The sequence below is a fragment of the Podarcis liolepis genome (genome assembly GCF_965112155.1).
Source record: "Podarcis liolepis genome assembly, chromosome: 1".
NCBI classification, from domain to species: Eukaryota; Metazoa; Chordata; class Lepidosauria; order Squamata; family Lacertidae; genus Podarcis; species Podarcis liolepis.
This window is the reverse complement of record NC_139554.1, coordinates 129,783,436-129,803,863: the sequence shown is the minus strand read 5'-3', so window position 1 is coordinate 129,803,863 and position 20,428 is coordinate 129,783,436. Positions and strand designations below refer to the sequence as shown.

Here is a 20,428-nt window from a genome sequence, read left to right as displayed (position 1 = left end):
ACTTTGAGCTAATTTTATATTTAACTTACTGGAGAAACACAGTGCAGAGAAACGGTATTACATATGTAAAACTGCTTTAATTTTACATCATGTTTGTACACAATCAGTATACATAATATGTATGTCTAAATACATTTAAGCTGTGCTGAACATAATTAGCAAATGAACACTGGACAGCTGGCTTTAAATAAACTTTCACCCGCATTCATAAAGAAAGTGGAAACCTAAATAGACCACCACAAAATTATTATTTTTGGGAAAAAGTCATAAGAATGCCTGATCTGACACTGGTAACTCTAGGATTTCCTTAGCAGATGGAGGGTTCTTCAATAGCCTTGGCCCCTTCGGTAACAGCTTTAACACATTTAGCCATTGTCTGTGATGCTCTACTAATGGGATCTGCAAAGAAAAACATGTCTATTAGCTCTAGAAGTTTTAAGACTTACAAGTGTTGTTCACTGAACATAGTATCTGCAATTAAAGTATTTTACACAGAAACAAAATTGGTATGCCTCTCAACTGAAGAAACGGGAAATATTATGTATCCATGTATTAAGTAAGACACACTATTGAAATCATTGCTGTTACCTGTCATATAGAAGTCTTTAACTGTGAGCTGGGGCGGAACAAGAGGATCACCAAGAAGTTTCTGATTAACTGCCTGCATTGAAAAAGAATAAGCAGTCATCTTTATGAAAATAATTGTTCTCACTTGCCCTGTGGTACCTTTTTCAGCAGGACACCAGACACACTTATTTTGCTATCGCTGCATAAATGTGGAACCCCGTACCTTTGACAGCTCATTTGCTTGGCTAAAGTAGTTTGCTTCCTCCACATCATCATATCTGACCAAGTTAGGAGATACTTCTTCTAATCTGCTCCTCACTTGATCAAGTGTGTCATAGGGGAGGGTCATGCCAGCTATCTGAAAGAGAAAAGTGGGAAGAAGAACCTCAAGACTGGGTTCAGATTTGTTCCTTGTTGGAAAACACACTACCTTTGCAATGAACATGCTTAAAAGGATACATCTTGAAAGGTACAGGATTGTATCCAACTTAGTTATTCAGAGTAGGATGCCCCCTTGAAATCAATGGACCTCAGTTAGTCACATCCATTAAGTTCAATGAGTCTACCTTGTGTAGGGCTAAGAAAAGATACAATCCGTAATTATTAGGGTAAATAGGGCAACCATTTATAAAGTAGGATTTCTGATTGGCTCAAGTACAAGAGAAAACGAAATGGCTGGCAAATTTGTTTATGCCTAGCATCCCACGCAGGTTTGTTAGAATTTGTGCAGTTCCTAACGGTGTGTCTTAACTGATTCAAACCACTGAGCAAAATCAACAATATGTTACCATCCTTCTCCAGACAGTCAAGCATGCAAAAAAAGTCAGTCCACACACACTTTTAGCAGGACTTGCCAGATTCAACCGACATCCTAATTCAAGAAAATATATTTCACATAAATGGTTTATTTCTAATATTTGCACTTCATAGCAATTCATTTCGGAAGACTGCAGTCCAGTGGAGCTTGCAAATCAATATAGGATGTCCAGGCCAGAGTGCTCATGCCAGAGTTTGGTTTGTCATGACGTCTGAACAAAGGCATGATTGTGTTCCTCAAACCAGCCAGAAGCATTAAGCTAAGAGCAATCTTGGTTATTGGTCTCTGGTTGCTTGGGGAGAGAGAAAACACAAGCATGGGTTCTGGCATCACAACAAGTTAGACTAACTTGTTTCCCAGCAGGAGCAGGAGAGGAATCAATTGAGAACCTCTTAGCAACATATACCAGCATACTGCTGCTTCATATTCAACCACAGCTTGTTTTAAAATGTGTAATGACATGAGAACCAAGCCAGTATATAAATGCAGTATAATAATAAAAAAGACTGCTACTGGAAAGGTCCATTTCTGCTACACTTGCAGTACCTCAGAGATTGCTCTGATTATTCTCCAGTCTTCTCTTGCCATGCCAGGTGGTGTTACGGCTACTCTGGTTTGCTGAGCTCTACCTTCAGTGTTCACGTATGTTGCAGCCTTTTCTGTATAAGCTGCTCCTGGAAGAATAACATCCGCCATAGGAGCGCCTACGTCACCATGGTGCCCTGAAACGGAATCCAGCAAAAGTGTCAGTAGCAATGGGAAACTTCACAGTGTGACTGTACTGTATGTTTAAATTTCTGTATCTATAAAAGTCTAGATTACGTTTCGATAGTTAGGTGAAAATTGCACTCCAAGAACGTCGCTAATTTCTCTTTTCTGCTGTCTTGGCTTGATTAGTCTCCTTCAGTTCTACTTTTGACTGGCTGAAGTTTGCTTTTTCGGTATTGTGTTTGGATATCCTGTTTTTATCTCTAGCTACAGCTTTGAAGAAATTGTTATACAAACTGCTACTATTTTCAAGCGATATGCTTGCTGACATCACCTTACAGAGACAGAATGCCTTTTAATACTTTGTATGTATTTATATATTAAAGCCATACTTTAGTGCCTGTTTTCAAAATGAAGTTCTCAGTTTTCATTTTCTCAGTTGTGGTACCAGAAACTTCCCCAGTGCCAACAGATATACTTCCAATATCATCATGTATCCTAACTTTACACCATGCACTGCTAAGTTCTCTTATTTTTATTTTGTACTCTTATTAATCTTGTATTCTTTTAGCTCTTTCTGTCTTTGGGTTACAAACTGCACACTTTTGTTTCAGCTTTGGTTCATGGTTTGTTATGTCTTAGCCAGGACATTGTAAAAGCCTATACATATTCCCTCAAGAATTCCCCCATTATCAAAGGCTTATCATTTTACCTGCTGGGATTATCAGACCATTTGTTCCAGGTTAAATAGCTCTAAACTAATTTGTTCAAGGTCATCATCATCAACCTTTTATTCGACCGTCAGTCAAAAAAAAGTACATTTGTCAATACACAGTTAAAACATCCAGGAAGATTTTAGAACTTAGCCAACACTAAAATGGGCTAAACAGATAGCCCCATATCAATACAGTCAATTATAGTCTTGCGACGCTTAAAAGCTAAAAAAAGAAATTTGGCCACCAAGGAAGGTATAGCTCTAGTGACATTATTCAGCAAGTGTAAAACCTGGTTTTCTCCGGGTAGGAAGCTAAATTGACATAGGAGTGGGTCTATAAAATTTTGTCTAAGTTCTGCATAAGAGGGGCAAGTCAAGAGAATGTGTTCGGTGGACTCAACCACACCCATGGCACAATGACAGGTTCTCTGGGCGTATGGTACCCCCCTGTACCTTCCCCACAATATCGCAGAGTCAAGGACATTCAATTTGTTCAAGGTAACTTATATTTTAAGCAACTATAAAGAATTCTACCAGTTTAGACAAATTAACTGTGCTAGCTGATAGGATTCATGTAAGGATTCTTTCCTGGTTACACCAAGTTTCTATGTTGCTTAAAATAATTTAGTTCTCCCAATTTAAGAAGTAATCTGGCTCTCAAACACAAGCCACCCACTCTAGTCATCATAAAGGGCATAGCGCAAACACTGACATTAGGTTTAATTTATTAGGGATAAAGTCCCCTTAAAACACAAATCAGCATTCAACACTTTCCATTTCTTCTGTGCCAAAGTATACTTTGACTTAACAGCTACTTCCGGCCTTCAAATTAGGAAACAGAACAGAAAATGTACAACCTTAACATAAAACAAAAATCTCTCAAACAAGTTTTTGGGAAAGGCAGAGGGCTGCGGAAATGATGCTTATTTTGTAAGCGCTTATTTGATGCCTGGTATAGTGAGCCTGAGGCAATAGGTATGTGTAAAGGCAAACATTTCAAACAACATGTGGAAACATCTGTAATATGCACAGGTACAACGGGGAGTTAAGTCATTCACCTGAAACATACTTCAGACTCAAACACATGTGCTCATTGCTTTAAGTAAAAAGGTAAAGGTACCCCTGCCCGTACAGGCTAGCCTTGACAGACTTGGGGGTTGTGCGCCCATCTCACTCAAGAGGCCGGGGGCCAGCGCTGTCCGGAGACACTTCCGGGTCACGTGGCCAGCGTGACATCGCTGCTCTGGCGAGCCAGAGCCGCACACGGAAACGCCGCTTACCTTCCCGCTAGTAAGCGGTCCCTATTTATCTACTTGCACCCGGGAGTGCTTTCGAACTGCTAGGCTGGAAGGCGCTGGGACCAAACAACGGGAGCGCACCCCGCCATGGGGATTCGAACTGCCGACCTTTCGATCGGCAAGCCCTAGGCACTGAGGCTTTTACCCACAGCGCCACCCGCGTCCCTTTCCAATTCTTCATTTCTTAGGGATGGATTCAGCTAAATAGTTGGATGAGTGGGAGCCAGCACAAGGAGTCCTGCTAGTGAAGAAGGACTCTCCCCACCACCACCAAATTGGCTTGAGAGGTCAGGAGAACCCGCACAGTAGTGGCGAGGGCAGAGAGGGGAGATAATTTTACCAGGAAAGCAGAAATGCTTGTGATGAGGAAATGATCCAAAAAGAGCAACATTAAATTCCTCCCTTGATTTGTGATCAAATGGTGCTACTTACCCTGATAAATTATAAAGCAATTCTGAGGCAAATCTTGCCGAGTAACACAGCCTGCATCAGCCCCTAAAAGGTACAACACTTTAGGAGGGTTCTTCCGGATCGCATCCACTCCTGGCTTGTAGCCTAGGTCAAGGGCAGCTACTTGGCTTGCAACCCTGTCGAGGAAGAGATTACAATTTCACCCGATTATCTAAAATTCCTCTCTCAAAATCAGATCAGGTAAAATATCCAGGGGGTATAAATCCTAAGTTATTCATTCAGATCCACAGCTATAAAACATGCTGAAAGTTACCAGGACAAAGCCCAATTATTTGAAGCACTTTCTAAACTGTAACAATGCATGAAAACACACAATCACTGAGAAATGTGGGGGGAGGCTAATTTGGGACATGTATGTATACCGTACACACACAAAATTGAACTTTTACATAGAATTAGTGTTCCATGCTCAATTTTGAAATAAGTTTCTATTTGGCTCTGAATGCGTATGAGCATGTTCCTGCTAATCCCATTACTGGACAATACCCCCTTTATAGATTAAGTTGACAAAATGCTAGGTTCTACAAATAAGCAACCATTTTGCGACACTTCGTTTCCCAGTAGATCTCTATCTTACACTTGAACCAGATGAATGAAGCCAACAGCTTTGACCTAGGAAGCCTTTAAACCTCACCATACAAGACAACAAAAAAGGGACGAAGACGTGTTGAGCAAACCTATGAAGAATGTTCATGACTTTCCAGCTGGGATCAGCTCCACTTTTTGTACTTGCATTTTGTGCAATGGTGGAAATGGCTGCATGAATGGCTGCCCCATCACCACGCTGAAGTGCTGCACTGCCAACCACGACCATTGGCTTTTTAGCCTGGTTCAGGACCTGTGTGGAAGTTGCAAGAGAGCAGAATGTTAACCTCAGAGCTAACAAACTGAATGAAAAGGCAACTACAGCTTTCAAGTCAAGTCAAGTTTTATTACGGCCGAAGCCAGTGACACTAAACACCACAAGATCAAACAAGAAATCAACAACAACCTCAGAAAAGAAAGAAGGTTACACAAGGGAACTTCGCAGTGTGCCATTCGACAGAAGATATTTACGCTTCCTAATTACTAAAGTGCAAAATTTAGCCACCTCATATGATATTGAGCTTGAGGAATCTTCCAGGAGGTATTTTCAAAGAATTTCGGGGCAACTACAGCTTTTAAAAACAAATATGCATCATTTGCAAATGCGCTGTTAGTAGGCAGTTCCCCTATCTGGATGAGGGAGGTGGAATCTGTTTTAGTTGGGGGGGTCATGCTCCCCCAGAGATATCCAAGCTTGGGGGTGGTCCTGGGTCCTTTATTTCCATTGGAGGAATAAGTGGCCTCTATGGTGTGGAGTGCCTTCTACCAGGCTGCTCTCAAAAGCATACTAAATATGAACCCATACATGAGTACTAAATATCACCACCATTTTACAAAATTTAATACCTTGCTACCTTTAATACCTTGATTATAATCTACCACTCCAAAGCACTGCATTTTTTTAAAGGTACCTTGCTGAATGGGTGTTTTTCTGAAGCAATGTCCAGGAGTATCTGTGGGGAATCTCCCAGGTGATCATATGTGTAAGTCAAGTCAACTTGGCTGCCCACAAGAGCCACTTTAAGTTCATTGTGTAGCCAGCTGAAAATGGAGCATGAAAAATGCTATTAAGGTTTTATAATGTGCAGAGAAATCAGTGCATGGTCATTTTATTTTTGCACAATATATTCTTGCAAAGAGTTCCTTGTACAGAAGCTGCTGAAACTTAACAGATGGGCTGCACCCCAAGACAGGTATCAGCGGTGCTTTTTTTCAGGGGGTTCTCAAGGATACGCAGTACTGGCAACTCTTTTTTGTTGTTGTTAAAAAGTGTGGCCCTTGCTGTAACAACTTCATGGTGAGTACCGGTACCTATCTTTCTAGAAAAAAGCACTGAGTAGGAGCCCTAATTTTTAAGACATAAAACAGATGCAACACCTTAAATGTATTCAATTGACTTTCTCCTCTCCTGATTCATTGCATCAGAGAATGTTGTGCTATTTCCCAGATTTTCAGGGACAGCTTGCTAGGCAGCATGAAGACAACTCTAGCAAGGAGATTGTATGAACTGCTTAACATGAATTGAAGATCTATGATCTTATGAAATGCAGTTTTGGAGCCCTTGCATATTTTTATTCTGAAAGTACTCCTTTTTCTTAGTACAATAACCACAATAGTCACAGTTCCTCAATGTGTATGTTGCATTAGCACAATGTACAGTAAGTGATATAACTACAGCCATCAAGACATTGTCCAAATTAAATAGTTCCCAGTTTATGTTTATACGTAGCAGGACCCAATATTCCACTTTCAAGATGCAGTTTCTCATTTGCATGGAGCAAGCCATTTAACATCTGCTACTTTCATGAAGCTACAAACCTCTTTCGGATTCTGGCGTTGAAGAGAGGTGCCTCAAAGCGTGGATTGGTACCAACCAGGAGCAAGACATCTGCCTCTTCCACTCCTGCAATCTTGGTATTAAGCAAGTAATTAGATCGCAGGTCTGTTCTGTAACAGAATACACACAAAAAAGGAAAATATGACTGGGGTATTCCAATGGGAAGGACTCTGAAATACCTCTGTTAAGAATTCTTTTATTTCATAAAAATACTAGATCTCAAAATAATAAATCCAAATCCTGGTCCTGGATTCCACTGTGCATTAAAATAAACTAATAGGGTGATATGAGCATTTTCACTTTCTTCTGTGAAAATGGCTCTATGCTTACTTTATACCTGCCTCTACTAAAACTTATGTGGTCCTCCTAATATATACAGTTCTGATATGTCAAAATTGACAACTTACAGGCTGATCCAACATCTGAAGGCAGCCCTGTTTATGGAAATTTTTAATGTTTGATGTTTTATTGTGCTTTTAATTCTGTTGGGAGTCGCCCTGAGTGGCTGGGGAAACCCATCCAGATGGGTAAGGTATAAATAATTTATTTTATTTTTATTTTTATTATCTGAGGGTATGCTTTTTAGGGCCAGCCCTACCATTAAGCAGAATGAGGCACTCACCTTAGATGGCAAAGGCTGAGCAGTGGTAGCAAGGAGGCATCCCAGCCAGTACCCTCTAAGCTAGCCTGCTGCCCTCAAAAAGACACAGCCTTATCAATGTCAAATATAGATTCAACTGCCTGTCCAATCAGATTCTGAACATGATATTGGGCTCTATCTTGTCCTAGTCTCAAGCAGAAAATGACTTGGGCTGTCCCTGATGCTTTTAGTCCAGTAGTAGTACAGCTGTCAGCATTAACTTACCCAGCTCCTGCTGTAGGGAAGACCTCTTCAGTACACAGGTTGTCAGAGTTTACTCTATTCAGCAAGTCTTTAAGAGATACAAGTGCTTCTGCATCCACAAGTCCTCCTGCAATTGCAGCTATATCATTACCTTGGCTCCCCTGAAGCTGCAAATGAAGAAACAGAAGATGATATGAGATATTATATTAAAATTTTAGCAGCAAATTTGGTATGTCTTGTAAAAAAAAAAAACCATAGTGGAAAAGCTTTCATCTTCGACAACTAGAAAAATAGAGAACGGTAAGCCAATTTCCTCTAACCCCCCCCCCAAATAAAATGCAGGTGGGACGCATTGCTTATTCTTTTAAATATTCACAAGATTGCAGAGGAGGAAGCAAAACTATCCTGATATGTAAAGATGGCATTCAAGATATAATATGGCTCTTCAGAGTCCACAATGCAAAACAAGTTCCTGAGCTACACCTTAAAGTTACAAGATGTGTAATGCAATTAACCCCTGAATTCTAAAGTGAAGAAAGCATGACTTAAGTTCAAATTTCATTCCCCCAAATTATAAGAACTTTAGTTCATGATTGCAGTGTAGTCATTAGTAATGATTTCATTAGGTTCAGTACTACTGTGAAAGTAGTCGGTTAAGCACCTTAGCTATGGTCAAGAGTACACTGTAAGAAACAATATTTTCTTACCACTCCTGCCACACGGCTCAAGGCCTCTTCCCAAGACACGTAAGTGAACAGCCCTTCTTCATTCTTTATCATTGGCTCAATAAGACGCTGACGTTTCAAACCATCATAAGCAAATCTGGAGTGAAGATCAAGATAATGATGAAGCAACTGCTGAAGGAACAACCCAGCTATCAGCAGCTACTTCATTAACAGAGACCTATCGGCATACCACCTTTTCAGAAAGTTTGAATTACTTTGTCATTTTCTATGGCACATATACTTAAGTGTTTTGTTCATAACCAGACCTTCTTAAGTGGAAATGGCCAAAGAAAGTTTTAAAAATCTACAATTTTAAAATTAGAAAAATACAAACATATTAGGCATAATCCTATTGAAGAATATGCACAGCTAAGCCCCAAAAATTTCCAGAGGAGATAGCAGTGATTTTTTTTTTTTTTTTTTTTTTTGGTGCTGCAACAGAAACTGATCAACATCCATTTGCAAGTAATTCTTGAACTGTTCCTAAATCTTCAAAAATGGAATGAAGAAAGTGTGGTAACTGTATATTTTTGTACTAAAATTCTCTTCTGAGAATATCATGTTTTACATACATGTTAAAGCATACCTTGTTTTATCGGATATCCATTCCTCATTGATATCTTCATGTAGTCTTGGCAAAATCCTCATCACTTCTCCAGTTCGAGTGCTTACCACAATGTTACTCCCTACTGCATCAAGAACATCAATGGATTCTGTCTTCCTAAGCGAAAAGAACAGAGTCCTTCAATTGCAAAACTTATCTGGATGCTGTTACCTGGAAAACAAATCTCGCACTAAACATTCCCAAATGCTCCCAAGTTTCTAACAACTCTAATCATGGACGACAAGTATGACTAACCTCCCATAATATATTGCAAATCAGAAGTCAGCAACTGCCAGCACTTAATATAAATTCAGCCTGTAAAGGACTACTGCCTATCTCATTACTACTTTTTCGGTGGTGGCGCCCGCCCTGTGGAATGCCCTCCCATCGGATGTCAAGGTGATGGACAACTACCTGACATTCAGAAAACATCTTAAGGCGGCCCTATTCAGGGAAGCTTTTAATGTATGATTTTAGTGTTTCTTGGTTTCTGTGGAAGCCGCCCAGAGTGGCTGGGGAAGCCCAGCCAGATGGGCGGGGTACAAATAATAAATTATTATTATTATTATTACTACCATTCTTTGCTCACCCTTCCTTTCTCAGTTCTGCATCCTGAACAGCCTATGCCAGCAGCAGCAATTTTTTGTGCCCCACCCGTCTGACTGGGTTGTCCCAGTCGCTCTGGGCGGCTTCCAACAGCATGTACAGAAACAACACAACAGAACATCAGGCATTAAGTGTCGTGATACAGGGCTGCCTTCAGACATCTACGAAAGGTCGTATAATTATTTATCTCTTTGACATCTGATGGGTGGATGTTCCACAGGGCGGGCAGGCATGGCCCACTGCCTGGTTCCCTGTGGCAAGCAATTTTGCTTCAAGAATGGTTGAACTGGAGTAACAGAGCACTGTTGCTGGTGCCACCATTTGACATGAAGCAGAAGCTACATGGTTCTGAAAGAGACCAGAATTTTCCAAAATTGGTGGAAATGCTTATTATGGGCAAGTTATCCCAGGTCAACAGATGTTGCTGGCTGTAGAACACACCACCAATGAATGTGCTCTATGGACACATTCCTGAACCATGATAAATTTTATTTATATTAGCTTTTGTATTATTAGGATTCTTAGGACCTTCAAAAGGTTCAAGGTTACAAATCCAGTCCAAAAGCCATGGGGAAAAGCTACATTCCCATGTCTGAATTAATCTGAACATTTGACACTTAACATATAGCACAATAAAAGAATTATATTTAAAGTGACACTTCAAGTGCCAGTAAAGACACATGCCTTGTCTCCCAGGGTCGAGATGTAAAAGCATACGGCTTGGAGGTAAGGGCACCTACTGGGCAGATATCAATCACATTGCCGGATAACTCTGACATGAACATTTTCTCAATATAAGTGCCAACTTGCATCTCATTTCCTCTTCCTGTGGTTCCTAGGTCATCAACTCCTGCAATCTCACTTGCAAACCTGACAAATGAAAGCAAAAACAAAACACAGCAATACATGAAATGTCAGTTTGTCTTTGCAAGAAAAAAATTCTTTTAAAGAAACAATCAAAAAGAAGGATTTATAACTGAGCACTTCTGAACTAGCAATTGTTCAGATGAATGAAAAGCATTTCTAGCCTCACATGTACAAGTAATTTTCTGCAGCTCTAGCCCCTGTAAAGTGTTTATTATAATGCAAGAACCACCCTCACCTAGCTATCTGACCTGCCTCAACTCACAGGTTCAGGGAAAGTAAAACTTAAAAGGAACTATGAAGTTTACAAAGTTTCCGTTAATTGTAAGTCACTGTACCACATTAAAATCTCTCTACATTAATTTATCTTAGGCTTGTGGTGCTTCCAGAAACAGTTCAGGCATTTTGTTGCAAAACTCCTGTTCCTCTACAACAACCCAATGAAGACTGAGCATGCTAAGTGGGTAACTTGACTACTGGGAGATAAAACAGAACACTGTGGGAGTGGGGTAGAGAAGAGGGAATGAAGTGCCTGGAATCCAAACAGGGAGCACTCCATAGCGCACTTTGTTACAGCAGCCAGGTATCCTATTTCTAACAAGTGACCCGACACAAAGCTAAAATGACAGATTTTCACACAAGTACATTTTTATTCCAGATCCTTGTTTGTGCCCACCTGATTTTACATTATGCAATAGTCAGCTGCTCATGTGAAAAATGTGTGGACTCCTTCGGTGCTTCCAGAGAGAATTCAGCAATGGAACAGAACTAAAGAATGATCTTTCATAAGCAACTGAACACAAGCAACGGGCTGATGAATGTCCCCAATAACAAGATAACTATGCATACACACTGTTGGTGTACAAAACAGGGTAGCAGTTACCTAATGCATCGAGTACATTGTATGCACCGGGTCATGATCGTTTTCACTAGTGGGCCGAGGTTCTTGTCTTCCACTGCACGTTTGCCTTCTAGGAATCTGCTCCTATCACTGCCGAACATCATTGACTGGTCCTAAAGACAAATAAACCCAAATAAATGAACATATGTGACTGAGAAGCAAAGTTTTACCCCGAAGGCCATTTTAAAAATCCAAGACACTATACCTGAAGGTCACATTCGCCTCCCTGATCACAGATGGGGCAGTCCAGTGGATGATTTGCCAACAAGAACTCCATTACGCCTTCTCTGTTGGAGGTCAGTAAAAGAGAAACCACCATATATATTTAGCATTTAACGTATGCTAAAAACACTTTATAGACTAGTAATACATGAATTCATTATTTTAATACAGCACGCTATTAATAATTATGTCCTCCTTTGAAAGTGTGTTCAAGCATTAACAATTCTGTTAAAAACGAGTCTTAAAAAAACAAAACATGCCCAGCTTACTGTTGTAATGTTGAAGACTAAAGATGCACCCTGCTGCACACTTACTTGGCAATAAGTCACACTGATCTCAGTTCTGAGCAGCATACATTGCAATTTGCACACAATTGGATGGAGCTTACCTTGCTTTCCTAGACTTCTCAGAATTTGTCAGAATGTTCCAACCCTTCATTACTGGCATGGCACAAGCAGCTACTGGCTACAAACGTATAAGAAAGCTACATCAATAACAAATTTGTATACATGGATGCTCACACAGTGGCAGGGTATTATCAATTAAATGCCTCAACTGTTTGCCTTAGTTTCATAATAAACTTATTGATAAAAATCAACACCAAGACTTAAGATCAAAACAACAAAAAAGGAAGTAACATTCACGTAATACATAAATTAACGTAGTCACGGCCAGCAGCTTAGAGGGCTTTAAAATCTGATCCAATTCATGGACAGTAGGATTTATCAGAAGCTAACAGCCATTATGATTCCATGGACCCTCCATTTTAAGATGCAATTTACTACTGAATAACAGTTATGGGGGAAGGTGGAGGGTAACAGCATGAGATGACAATTGCCGAATCATAGAATTTCAGAGTGGGAAGGGACCATGAAAGCCATTTAGTTCGGTCCCCTGCAATGCAAGAATCTTTTGCCCAACGTGGGGCTCAAACCCACAACATTGACATTAAGAGTCTGATGCTCTACTGACTGAGCTATCTTTCATGCTCTCCTTCTGGTCTTCCCCAGAAACATCTGACTGACGTTTGCAGGAAAACAGCTATCCCTTCCTCCAAGGGCTGGACATGTGAACACTGCAAGCATTTATGAACGTATACCATAGAAATATTTAGATGTTTTTGCCGATCACATGGACTGCCGGAACAAGGAAAGGCTTTCAAGAGACAGTCAAGAACATATTAACCTTAAATGTTCTAGTCCAGCTGCTTGCCTGTATTTTTTCATCACTGAGTGCTGAGAGATTAAATTCTCAGGCACCAGACATGACACATAAGGTAGGTAGAGCTGCAATCCTATAGGGTTCTCAAGCTCTGGAAAAAATTCATAAGTCACAGTATAGGAATTACATTGTTTGGTTGGGTTGGATTCAGCATGTTGCCACCCTGCAGTGGGTAAAAGCACATGTGCGCATGCCAGCGCTATATGTTACTGAATGCCCTAACTGCCAACAGCTTAACACCCCTGTTTCCTCAATGGAAACCAAAAGCTGATGCTCCGCTATCATCAATGTGTTTGATAGGATGTCTACAAATATTAAAATAAATGTGTGTAAAATGGTAAAGGACCCCTGGATGGTTAAGTCCAGTCAAATTTGACTATGGGGTGTGGTGCGCGTGCACAAACACACTATGCCAACAGCTTTATGTAGGTGAACACAACATTCACAATAATGTCAAAAAGCAACTGCTAGCAGTGGGCATATTGCAACTTGTAATTTAGATGCCAGCAAGGTTGTCATTAGTCTTTACACTTTACACTTGTCTTTAACTCTGTTGGCTCTTTACACTTCTAGAACACAACAATTTATGAAAGATAAAAGTATTAGCAACCTTGGGAGCTTTCTCTATCTCCACGAGACACATCCTACAATTTCCAGCCACTGACAATCTGTCATGATAGCAAAATCGAGGGATCTGCATTCCAACCTTCTCACAGGCCTACAGAAAAGACAAAACAAAAGAGAAAAAGTGTCAATGTACATGTTAGGAACTTTTTAGCATGTTCCATACAAATATGACTCAGGCTGCAAGTCTATAAGCATTTACCTAGGAGAAAGTCCCATTGAACTCATCATTAATTATCATTATTATTACCCTTCCCTTAACCTTAAGGTCCCAAGGCAGGTTACAATTAAAACACAACAGGTCTTACTTCCAAGTAGATATGTTAGGAAAGCACTGTCAGTCTCTCATTTATAAAGAAAAGCTATTATTTTTATCCAAGTACAGTGGTACCTCTGTTTTTGAACGTAATCCATTCAAGTTCTGAAACGTTCGAAAACTGAAAACTCAATACGGAAGCCACGTGGCATGTTCGACTTCCGAGGCATTTGAAAACCGAAATGTTCATTAACAGAGACGTTCGAAAACTGAGGTACCACTGTACTTTTTTTCTTTGCAGTTGGTTTGCAATGCTATAAAGGAATGGAGCCATGAGAAGCAAGGTCCAATGTGCTTTAAAGAGATATTACAGCAGGTACTGGAGGGGATGTGAACAGAATGTGAATAGAAAGAGACAGTGTATACAAATTTATTCTACCTGAAGTACTGTGGTTCCTGGAGGTACCAATACAGAATTCCCATCAACGAAAACCTCTATCAGGTTGCTGGCTGCTGTTGCCGTTGCACGCACTGAAAGACAAAAGAATAAAATATGGAAAATGTGATCATTTATTGCTCAGAAGTCAGATTAAGTATTTTGGATTCATTCACTAGTAACTTGCTGAAAGGATAAACAGGGCACACAAGCTCATACAGGGGAATCCCCGCTTACACAAGGAGTTCCTTTATAGAATAGAATTATAGAGTTGGAAGGGACCACAAGAGTCATCTAGTCCAACCCCCTGCAGTGCAGGAATCTTTTTACCCAATGTGGGGCTCGAACCCACAGCCCTGAGATTAAGAGTTTCCTGCTCTACCGACTGAGCTATCCGTTGTTACACACGCAAATCCCATCCCTCCCCTCCTGCCCCGCCCCCTTTCAGCACACATGCTGATCATTTGAGAGTTGAGGGGCCAAAACCCCCAAAGCATAATATGAATTTAAGTTGTCAGTCATTTAGGTGCTGGAATATAATATTTTATTAATTTTAACCTATCAAACTGACCTTACAAAAATAGAGGAAAAAACATTTAATTCCCTAGGATGGCATTATCTGCACAGTGTGTTTTATACCACGGATTGTTCAGACCATAATTTACCATTACAAGAATGAGCCACAGCAGGTCCTAGGTTTCTGCGCTCCCCCACTGTGATGAGCGTTCAGTTTTTATTTCCTTTTAGGATTAACTGGAGCTTGCCATATAATCTCAACCTGGACAAATTGGATTAATCTTAATGGTTAGTTGTAATATGCCAACATCAATTCATACTTTTTAAAGCCTGCTTATTTGAACCAACCATTGTTAAGATTAGTCACAGTTTAGGGTCTGACTGATATGCTAAATTGCAGTCAATCCAAAACAAACTTGATTCCTTCCTTGCCAGGGGGACGTGGGGGATGCATTACATTCATATACAGCAAGAAGCTGCTTCCAAGCATTAAAATGAAGTCTTTTCTCTAAAAGGAGGTGTGTCTAAAAACATGACATACTTTTTTAAATTTCAGGTATTTTTTAAAAAAGGATTCCTGTTGGTGTGTTATTTTTATGACAATTCATTATAGCCTTTATTTCTCTAAATGACTTTGATAGAAATCTTTTAAAAAAATACAGTACAGTGCAGACAATTTTTTTTTAGAATTCAGTAAAAAGCCAGCAAGTTTGTATGAACTTCGTTAAGACTTCAAAAAAGCCTTACAAATTAAACAGAATGGATTCTCCTTCCCCAAAATGGAATTTGTCTTCACTCTAAGTCCATAATTAAACTTCAGACATCTGAATTATCTGTGAATTACCGAGTCTATAATGAAAATTACAACAAAAACGGGAAAGAGTTACTATATAAATGGACTGGATATAAAGGCAACTTACCACATCCTTTAGTAATCTGAGTGGCACCAGCTAAGGCCTTGTGGACAGTAGGGAGTCGCAACATGGTGCTGGAAATAAGGTGCTGGCGATAAGACATTAAAATGAAAGTTTAAAACAAGGTTCAAACAAGAGCTTGTTAAATTTAAAATGAATGAAAAATAGTTTAAATTTATAACCCAACATTTCTGACACCCAAGCATATGAACACTTGCAGATATGGTCACACATGCAAGAATTACATAAGTCCCATTCAGGTGTTCACTCCCACATTACTGTCACATTCCTACTGCCCTCCATGCATTGTAAGGAAGGTCTGAAGCAGGGAACATGCTCTGTACCTGAAGGTTTCCCGGCCTTCTGCCTCTGGGCCTAAGGTTCCCTACCCCGGCTTACAGCTTTTACAAAATTTAAAAAACCTTAAGTACAAAATGTGAAAGGAAAGCAGAGTACATAAACGTTTCACACAGTACAGTGGTGCCTCGCAAGACGAAAAGAATCCGTTCTGTGAGTCTCTTCGTCTAGCGGTTTTTTCGTCTTGCGAAGCAAGCCCATTGACGGATTAGCGCTATTAGCGGCTTTTAGTGGCTTATCGGTTTAGCAGATAAGCGGATAAGCGGCTTAGCGCCTTAGAAAAAGGGGGGGAAGGGGGAAAAACCGCAGGAACTCGCAAGACATTTTCGTCTTGAGAAGCAAGCCCATAGGAGATTCGTTTTGCAAAGCACCTCCAAAACGGAAAACTCTTTCGTCTAGCAAGTTTTCCGTCTTGCGAGGCATTCGTCTTGCGGGGCACCACTGTATACATTGTGTGTAGGTTGTCGCCGCACCTATTGAAGAGACTTCTTCACAGCTCTTAAAAGTGCAGGAGCTCCTTTGCACTCAGTCCCTAAATCTGCACACTAACACAGAGAAGGATCATAAGAAAGATGCTAGAATTACTGTGGACACTCCCCCGGGGCAGAATTTGGTGACAATTACTCCAGAGTAAATGGCAAAAATCCTAAGGAGGTAGATTTTGAGTCTCAAATACAGTGGTGCCTCGCAAGACGAAATTAATTCGTTCCGCAAGTCTCTTCGTCTTGCGAGTTTTTCGTCTTGCGATGCACGGTTTCCCATAGGAATGCATTGAAAATCAATTAATGCGTTCCTAGGGAAACCGCCTTCAGACCAGGTCCGGGGACAGTCTGGCCCCGACCTCTTCTGAAGGCTGGGGGGGGGGGACAAGGGCTTTTCTTCCCACCCCCAGCATTTTAAAAAACCCCGGGACAGCAGAGGACTTCTCCGCTGTCCGGGGCGATCTTAAAATGCTGGCGGGCGGCATTTTAAAATCACCCCGGGACAGCGGAGGACTCCTCCGCTGTCCGGGGCGATTTAAAAGCCCCTGGGAAGGCAGGCAGGGGGGACAAAGACTTTTGCCCCCCGCCCGCCTTCAGAAGAGGTCCAGGACCTCTTCTGAAGGCGGGCGGGGGGCGAAAATCTTCCCCCCTCGCCTGCCTTCAAAAGCCGTCGGCAACAGCGGAGAAAGGCACTGCCTTTCTCCGCTCTCCCGGGAAGGCAGGCAGGGGGGAGCAAAGACTTTCGCCCCCCGCCGGCCTTCAGAAGAGGTCCTGCACCTCTTCTGAAGGCGGGCGGGGGGCGAAAGTCTTCCCCCCCCCGCCTGCCTTCAAAAGCCGTCCGCGATAGCGGGAAGCGCTTCCCTGCTATGCCGGACTGCTTTTAAAATGCTGGCGGTGGGGAGCAAAGCCTTTCGGCCCCCGCCGGCCTTCCTGGACCTCTTCTGAAGGCCGGAGGGGGGGAAAGGCTTTGCTCCCCACCACCAGCATTTAAAACAGGTCCCCGGAGATTTCCCTATGGGCTTTCGTCTTGCGAAGCAAGCCCATAGGGAAATTCGTCTTGCGAAGCGCCTCCAAAACAGAAAACCCTTTCGTCTTGCGGGTTTTCCGTCTTGCGAGGCATTCGTCTTGCGGGGTACCACTGTAGTTCCATAAGCATTGCCACTAAATCTGTAATCTGTAAAAAAGGGAGGTAGCTTGTAGCTGTGCTGTCTATACACGTAGTACTGCTGTCAAGTGATGCCCTGCAATGCTCTTATACTGTCTTCATAAGGGGAAACGGGCTGGGAAAGCATATAAAATTGCAACATAAGCAAGCAAGCAGGGCTAGGATCACATTGTGAACCTGCTGCTGTTCTTGTAAACAGGTGGGTTTGGTGGGCCTCTTTTCATAGAAATTTAGAGTTGGAAGGGATCCCAAGGGTCATCTACTCTTGCAATGCAGAATGCAGAAATCTCAGCTAAAGCCTGAAGCCATTGGTTTGGGTCCTACCCTCTGCGGAAGCAGAAAACAAGCTTATTGCTTCCTTCATGCGACAGCCCTTCAGATAAGATGGCTATTGTATCTCCTCTGTCACCTCTTTCCCAGCCTAAACAGACCCAACTCCTTCAACGGTTCCCTCATAAGGCTTGGTTTCCAGACCTTCATAACCTTGAGCAGCCCTCCTCTGCACACATTCCAGCGTGACTAAATTCTTCTTAAGCTGTGGTGCCCAGAACTAGACACAGTACTCCTGGTGTGGTCTGATCAAGGGAGAAAAGAGTAATGCTATGACTTCCCTTGATTGGAACACTCTGCTTATGCAGATGCAGCCTACAACAGCATCCCTTTATTTTTGCTGCTACAGCACACTGTTGACTCAAGTTAATTTTGCGGTCCACCAAGACCCCCACAAGAGACTTTTCAAATGTACTACTGGCAAGTCAGCTGCCCGCCCCCGCCCCAAATTCTTATACTGCTGCATCTGGCTATTCCTTCTTAAGGGCAGAACCTTTTTTTAGTTCAGGCCCAGTTCTCCAATCTGTAAATGCCTTATTGAACCCCAATTCTCTCCTCTGTGCCATATTAGCCACGGCTTGGTGTTATCTGGCCCCTTCCCTTTCTTGTCCTTTTTTCCATGTTATGCATGCCAATCGATTGGAAAGTTGAATGGTTGGGATGGGAAGATTGCCGGAAGAAATATCAACAACCTTAGATATGCAGATAACACAACCTTGATGGCAGAAAGTGAGGAGGAATTAAAGGACCTTTTAATGAGGGGGAAAGAAGAGCGCAAAATATGGTCTGAAGCTCAACATCAAAAAAACTAAGATCATGGCCACTGGGCCCATCACCTTCTGGCAAACAGAAGGGGAAGAAATGGAGGCAGTGAGAGATTTTATTTTCTAGGGCTCCATGATCACGGCAGATGGTGACAGCAGCCACGAAATTAAAAGACTCATGCTTCTTGGGAGAAAAGCAATGACAAACCTAGACAGCATCTTAAAAGGCAGAGACATCACCTTGCCAACAAAGGTCCGAATAGTTAAAGCTATGGTTTTCCCAGTAGTGATGTATGGAAGTGAGAGCTGGATCATAAAGAAGGCTAATCGCCGAAGAATTGATGCTTTTGAATTATGGTGCTGGAGGAGACTCTGGAGAGTCCCATGGACTGCAAGAAGATCAAACCTATCCATTCTGAAGGAAATCAGCCCTGAGTGCTCACTGGAAGGACAGATCCTAAAGCTCCAATACTTTGGCCACCTCATGAGAAGAGAAGACTCCCTGGAAAAGGCCCTGATGTTGGGAAAGATGGAGGGCACAAGGAGAAGGGGACGACAGAGGACGAGATGGTTGGATAGTGTTCTCAAAGCTACCAGCATGAGTTTGACCAAGCTGCGGGAGGCAGTGGAAGACAGGAGTGCCTGGCGTGCTCTGGTCCTGGGGGTCAGGAAGAATCGGACACGACTAAACAACAACAACAACAGAGTTGAAAGGGGTCTCTAGGAGTCATCTAGCCCAACCCACTGCTCGAACCAGCCACCTGCCTGGTGAAGCAGCCAGGCGCCCTCACCAGCTGCGCCACCTGGGCATTGGCTTATTTCTGCATCGCGATGCCCGGCTCCTGCTTACGGCCCCCTCCCTCTCCGCACCCTCTGCCAGCTCACGGAAGGTGACCTTTGGGCGCCCCTGACGCCGACGGGACAGCTGCCTGCTACTTCCCGAGGCCCGGCTCGTCTCCAGTGCAGTAGGGAACCCGGCGTGGGGAAGAGAGGGGCCGTCTTTTATTACCGCACGGGGCGACGCGGGAGGAAGCCGGCAAGGGGAGTCTCGGCCGCGGGGGCGCAGGCAGCCCGACGACCCGCTCAAGGGCGCCGCGAAGGCGAAGCGGACAGCGGCCTACCTACGCGCCTCCCTTCGGTCCGGGAAACGGGACGGAAAGCACCGCGGAGGCCCCTTCGTCCGCCGCGCCGCGACCTTCCTCCCGTTACCTCCTCCTCCTCGGCCCGGCGTGGGGGGCGGGCGGGAACCCGGTCCGGCCTTAACGACCCAGGACGCCTCCGCCGCCGCTGCCTCCTCACAAGCGCTCTCCTCAGCACTCAAGATGGCGGAGGGCCCTCGGCGATTTCCGCGACGCGCTCGGCAACATTCGGAGAGGACGCCGCCGACGTCCCGCGGCCCGCACGCAAGTTCCGCCGTCGATTGAAAACAAACGAGGCGAACCAACCGTGGATTTCCCTCCTTGATTGACGTGAGCGATGATCCGCCTCCTCCTAGCGTAGCTTCCGGCTTTTAAAACCTGCGGAGGGGCGGGGCCGATCCGTTGGAAACAAACGGGGAGAAGCACCGCCCCTTCCTTGATTGACGTGAGCGATGATCCG

The 20,428-nt window shown here is 42.9% G+C and overlaps 1 protein-coding gene across 6 annotated transcripts; it reads right to left on the bottom strand.

Moving 5' to 3' along the window:
- Positions 1-57: 57 nt before the first annotated feature.
- On the bottom strand, positions 58-20,175 carry NDUFS1 (NADH:ubiquinone oxidoreductase core subunit S1). 6 transcript variants are annotated; one of them, XM_083473164.1, is made up of 19 exons: positions 20,039-20,175; positions 15,738-15,819; positions 14,305-14,396; positions 13,596-13,703; positions 12,153-12,229; positions 11,748-11,829; positions 11,525-11,655; positions 10,458-10,647; positions 9,154-9,284; positions 8,550-8,664; positions 7,864-8,009; positions 6,980-7,108; positions 6,073-6,202; positions 5,254-5,414; positions 4,538-4,692; positions 1,931-2,106; positions 791-925; positions 589-661; positions 58-399 (listed from the first exon to the last, which is right to left on the bottom strand). In XM_083473164.1, exons 2-19 carry the CDS (start codon positions 15,799-15,801, stop codon positions 308-310), a joined length of 2,187 nt encoding a protein of 728 aa, XP_083329290.1. In that variant the 5' UTR covers positions 15,802-15,819; positions 20,039-20,175; the 3' UTR covers positions 58-307. The 6 variants fall into 6 exon arrangements, with proteins under 6 accessions (XP_083329290.1, XP_083329293.1, XP_083329294.1 ...); XM_083473167.1 differs by having other exon boundaries at positions 9,154-9,288; positions 10,462-10,647; XM_083473168.1 differs by having other exon boundaries at positions 9,154-9,288; positions 10,462-10,647; positions 19,759-20,164.
- Positions 20,176-20,428: the final 253 nt, after the last annotated feature.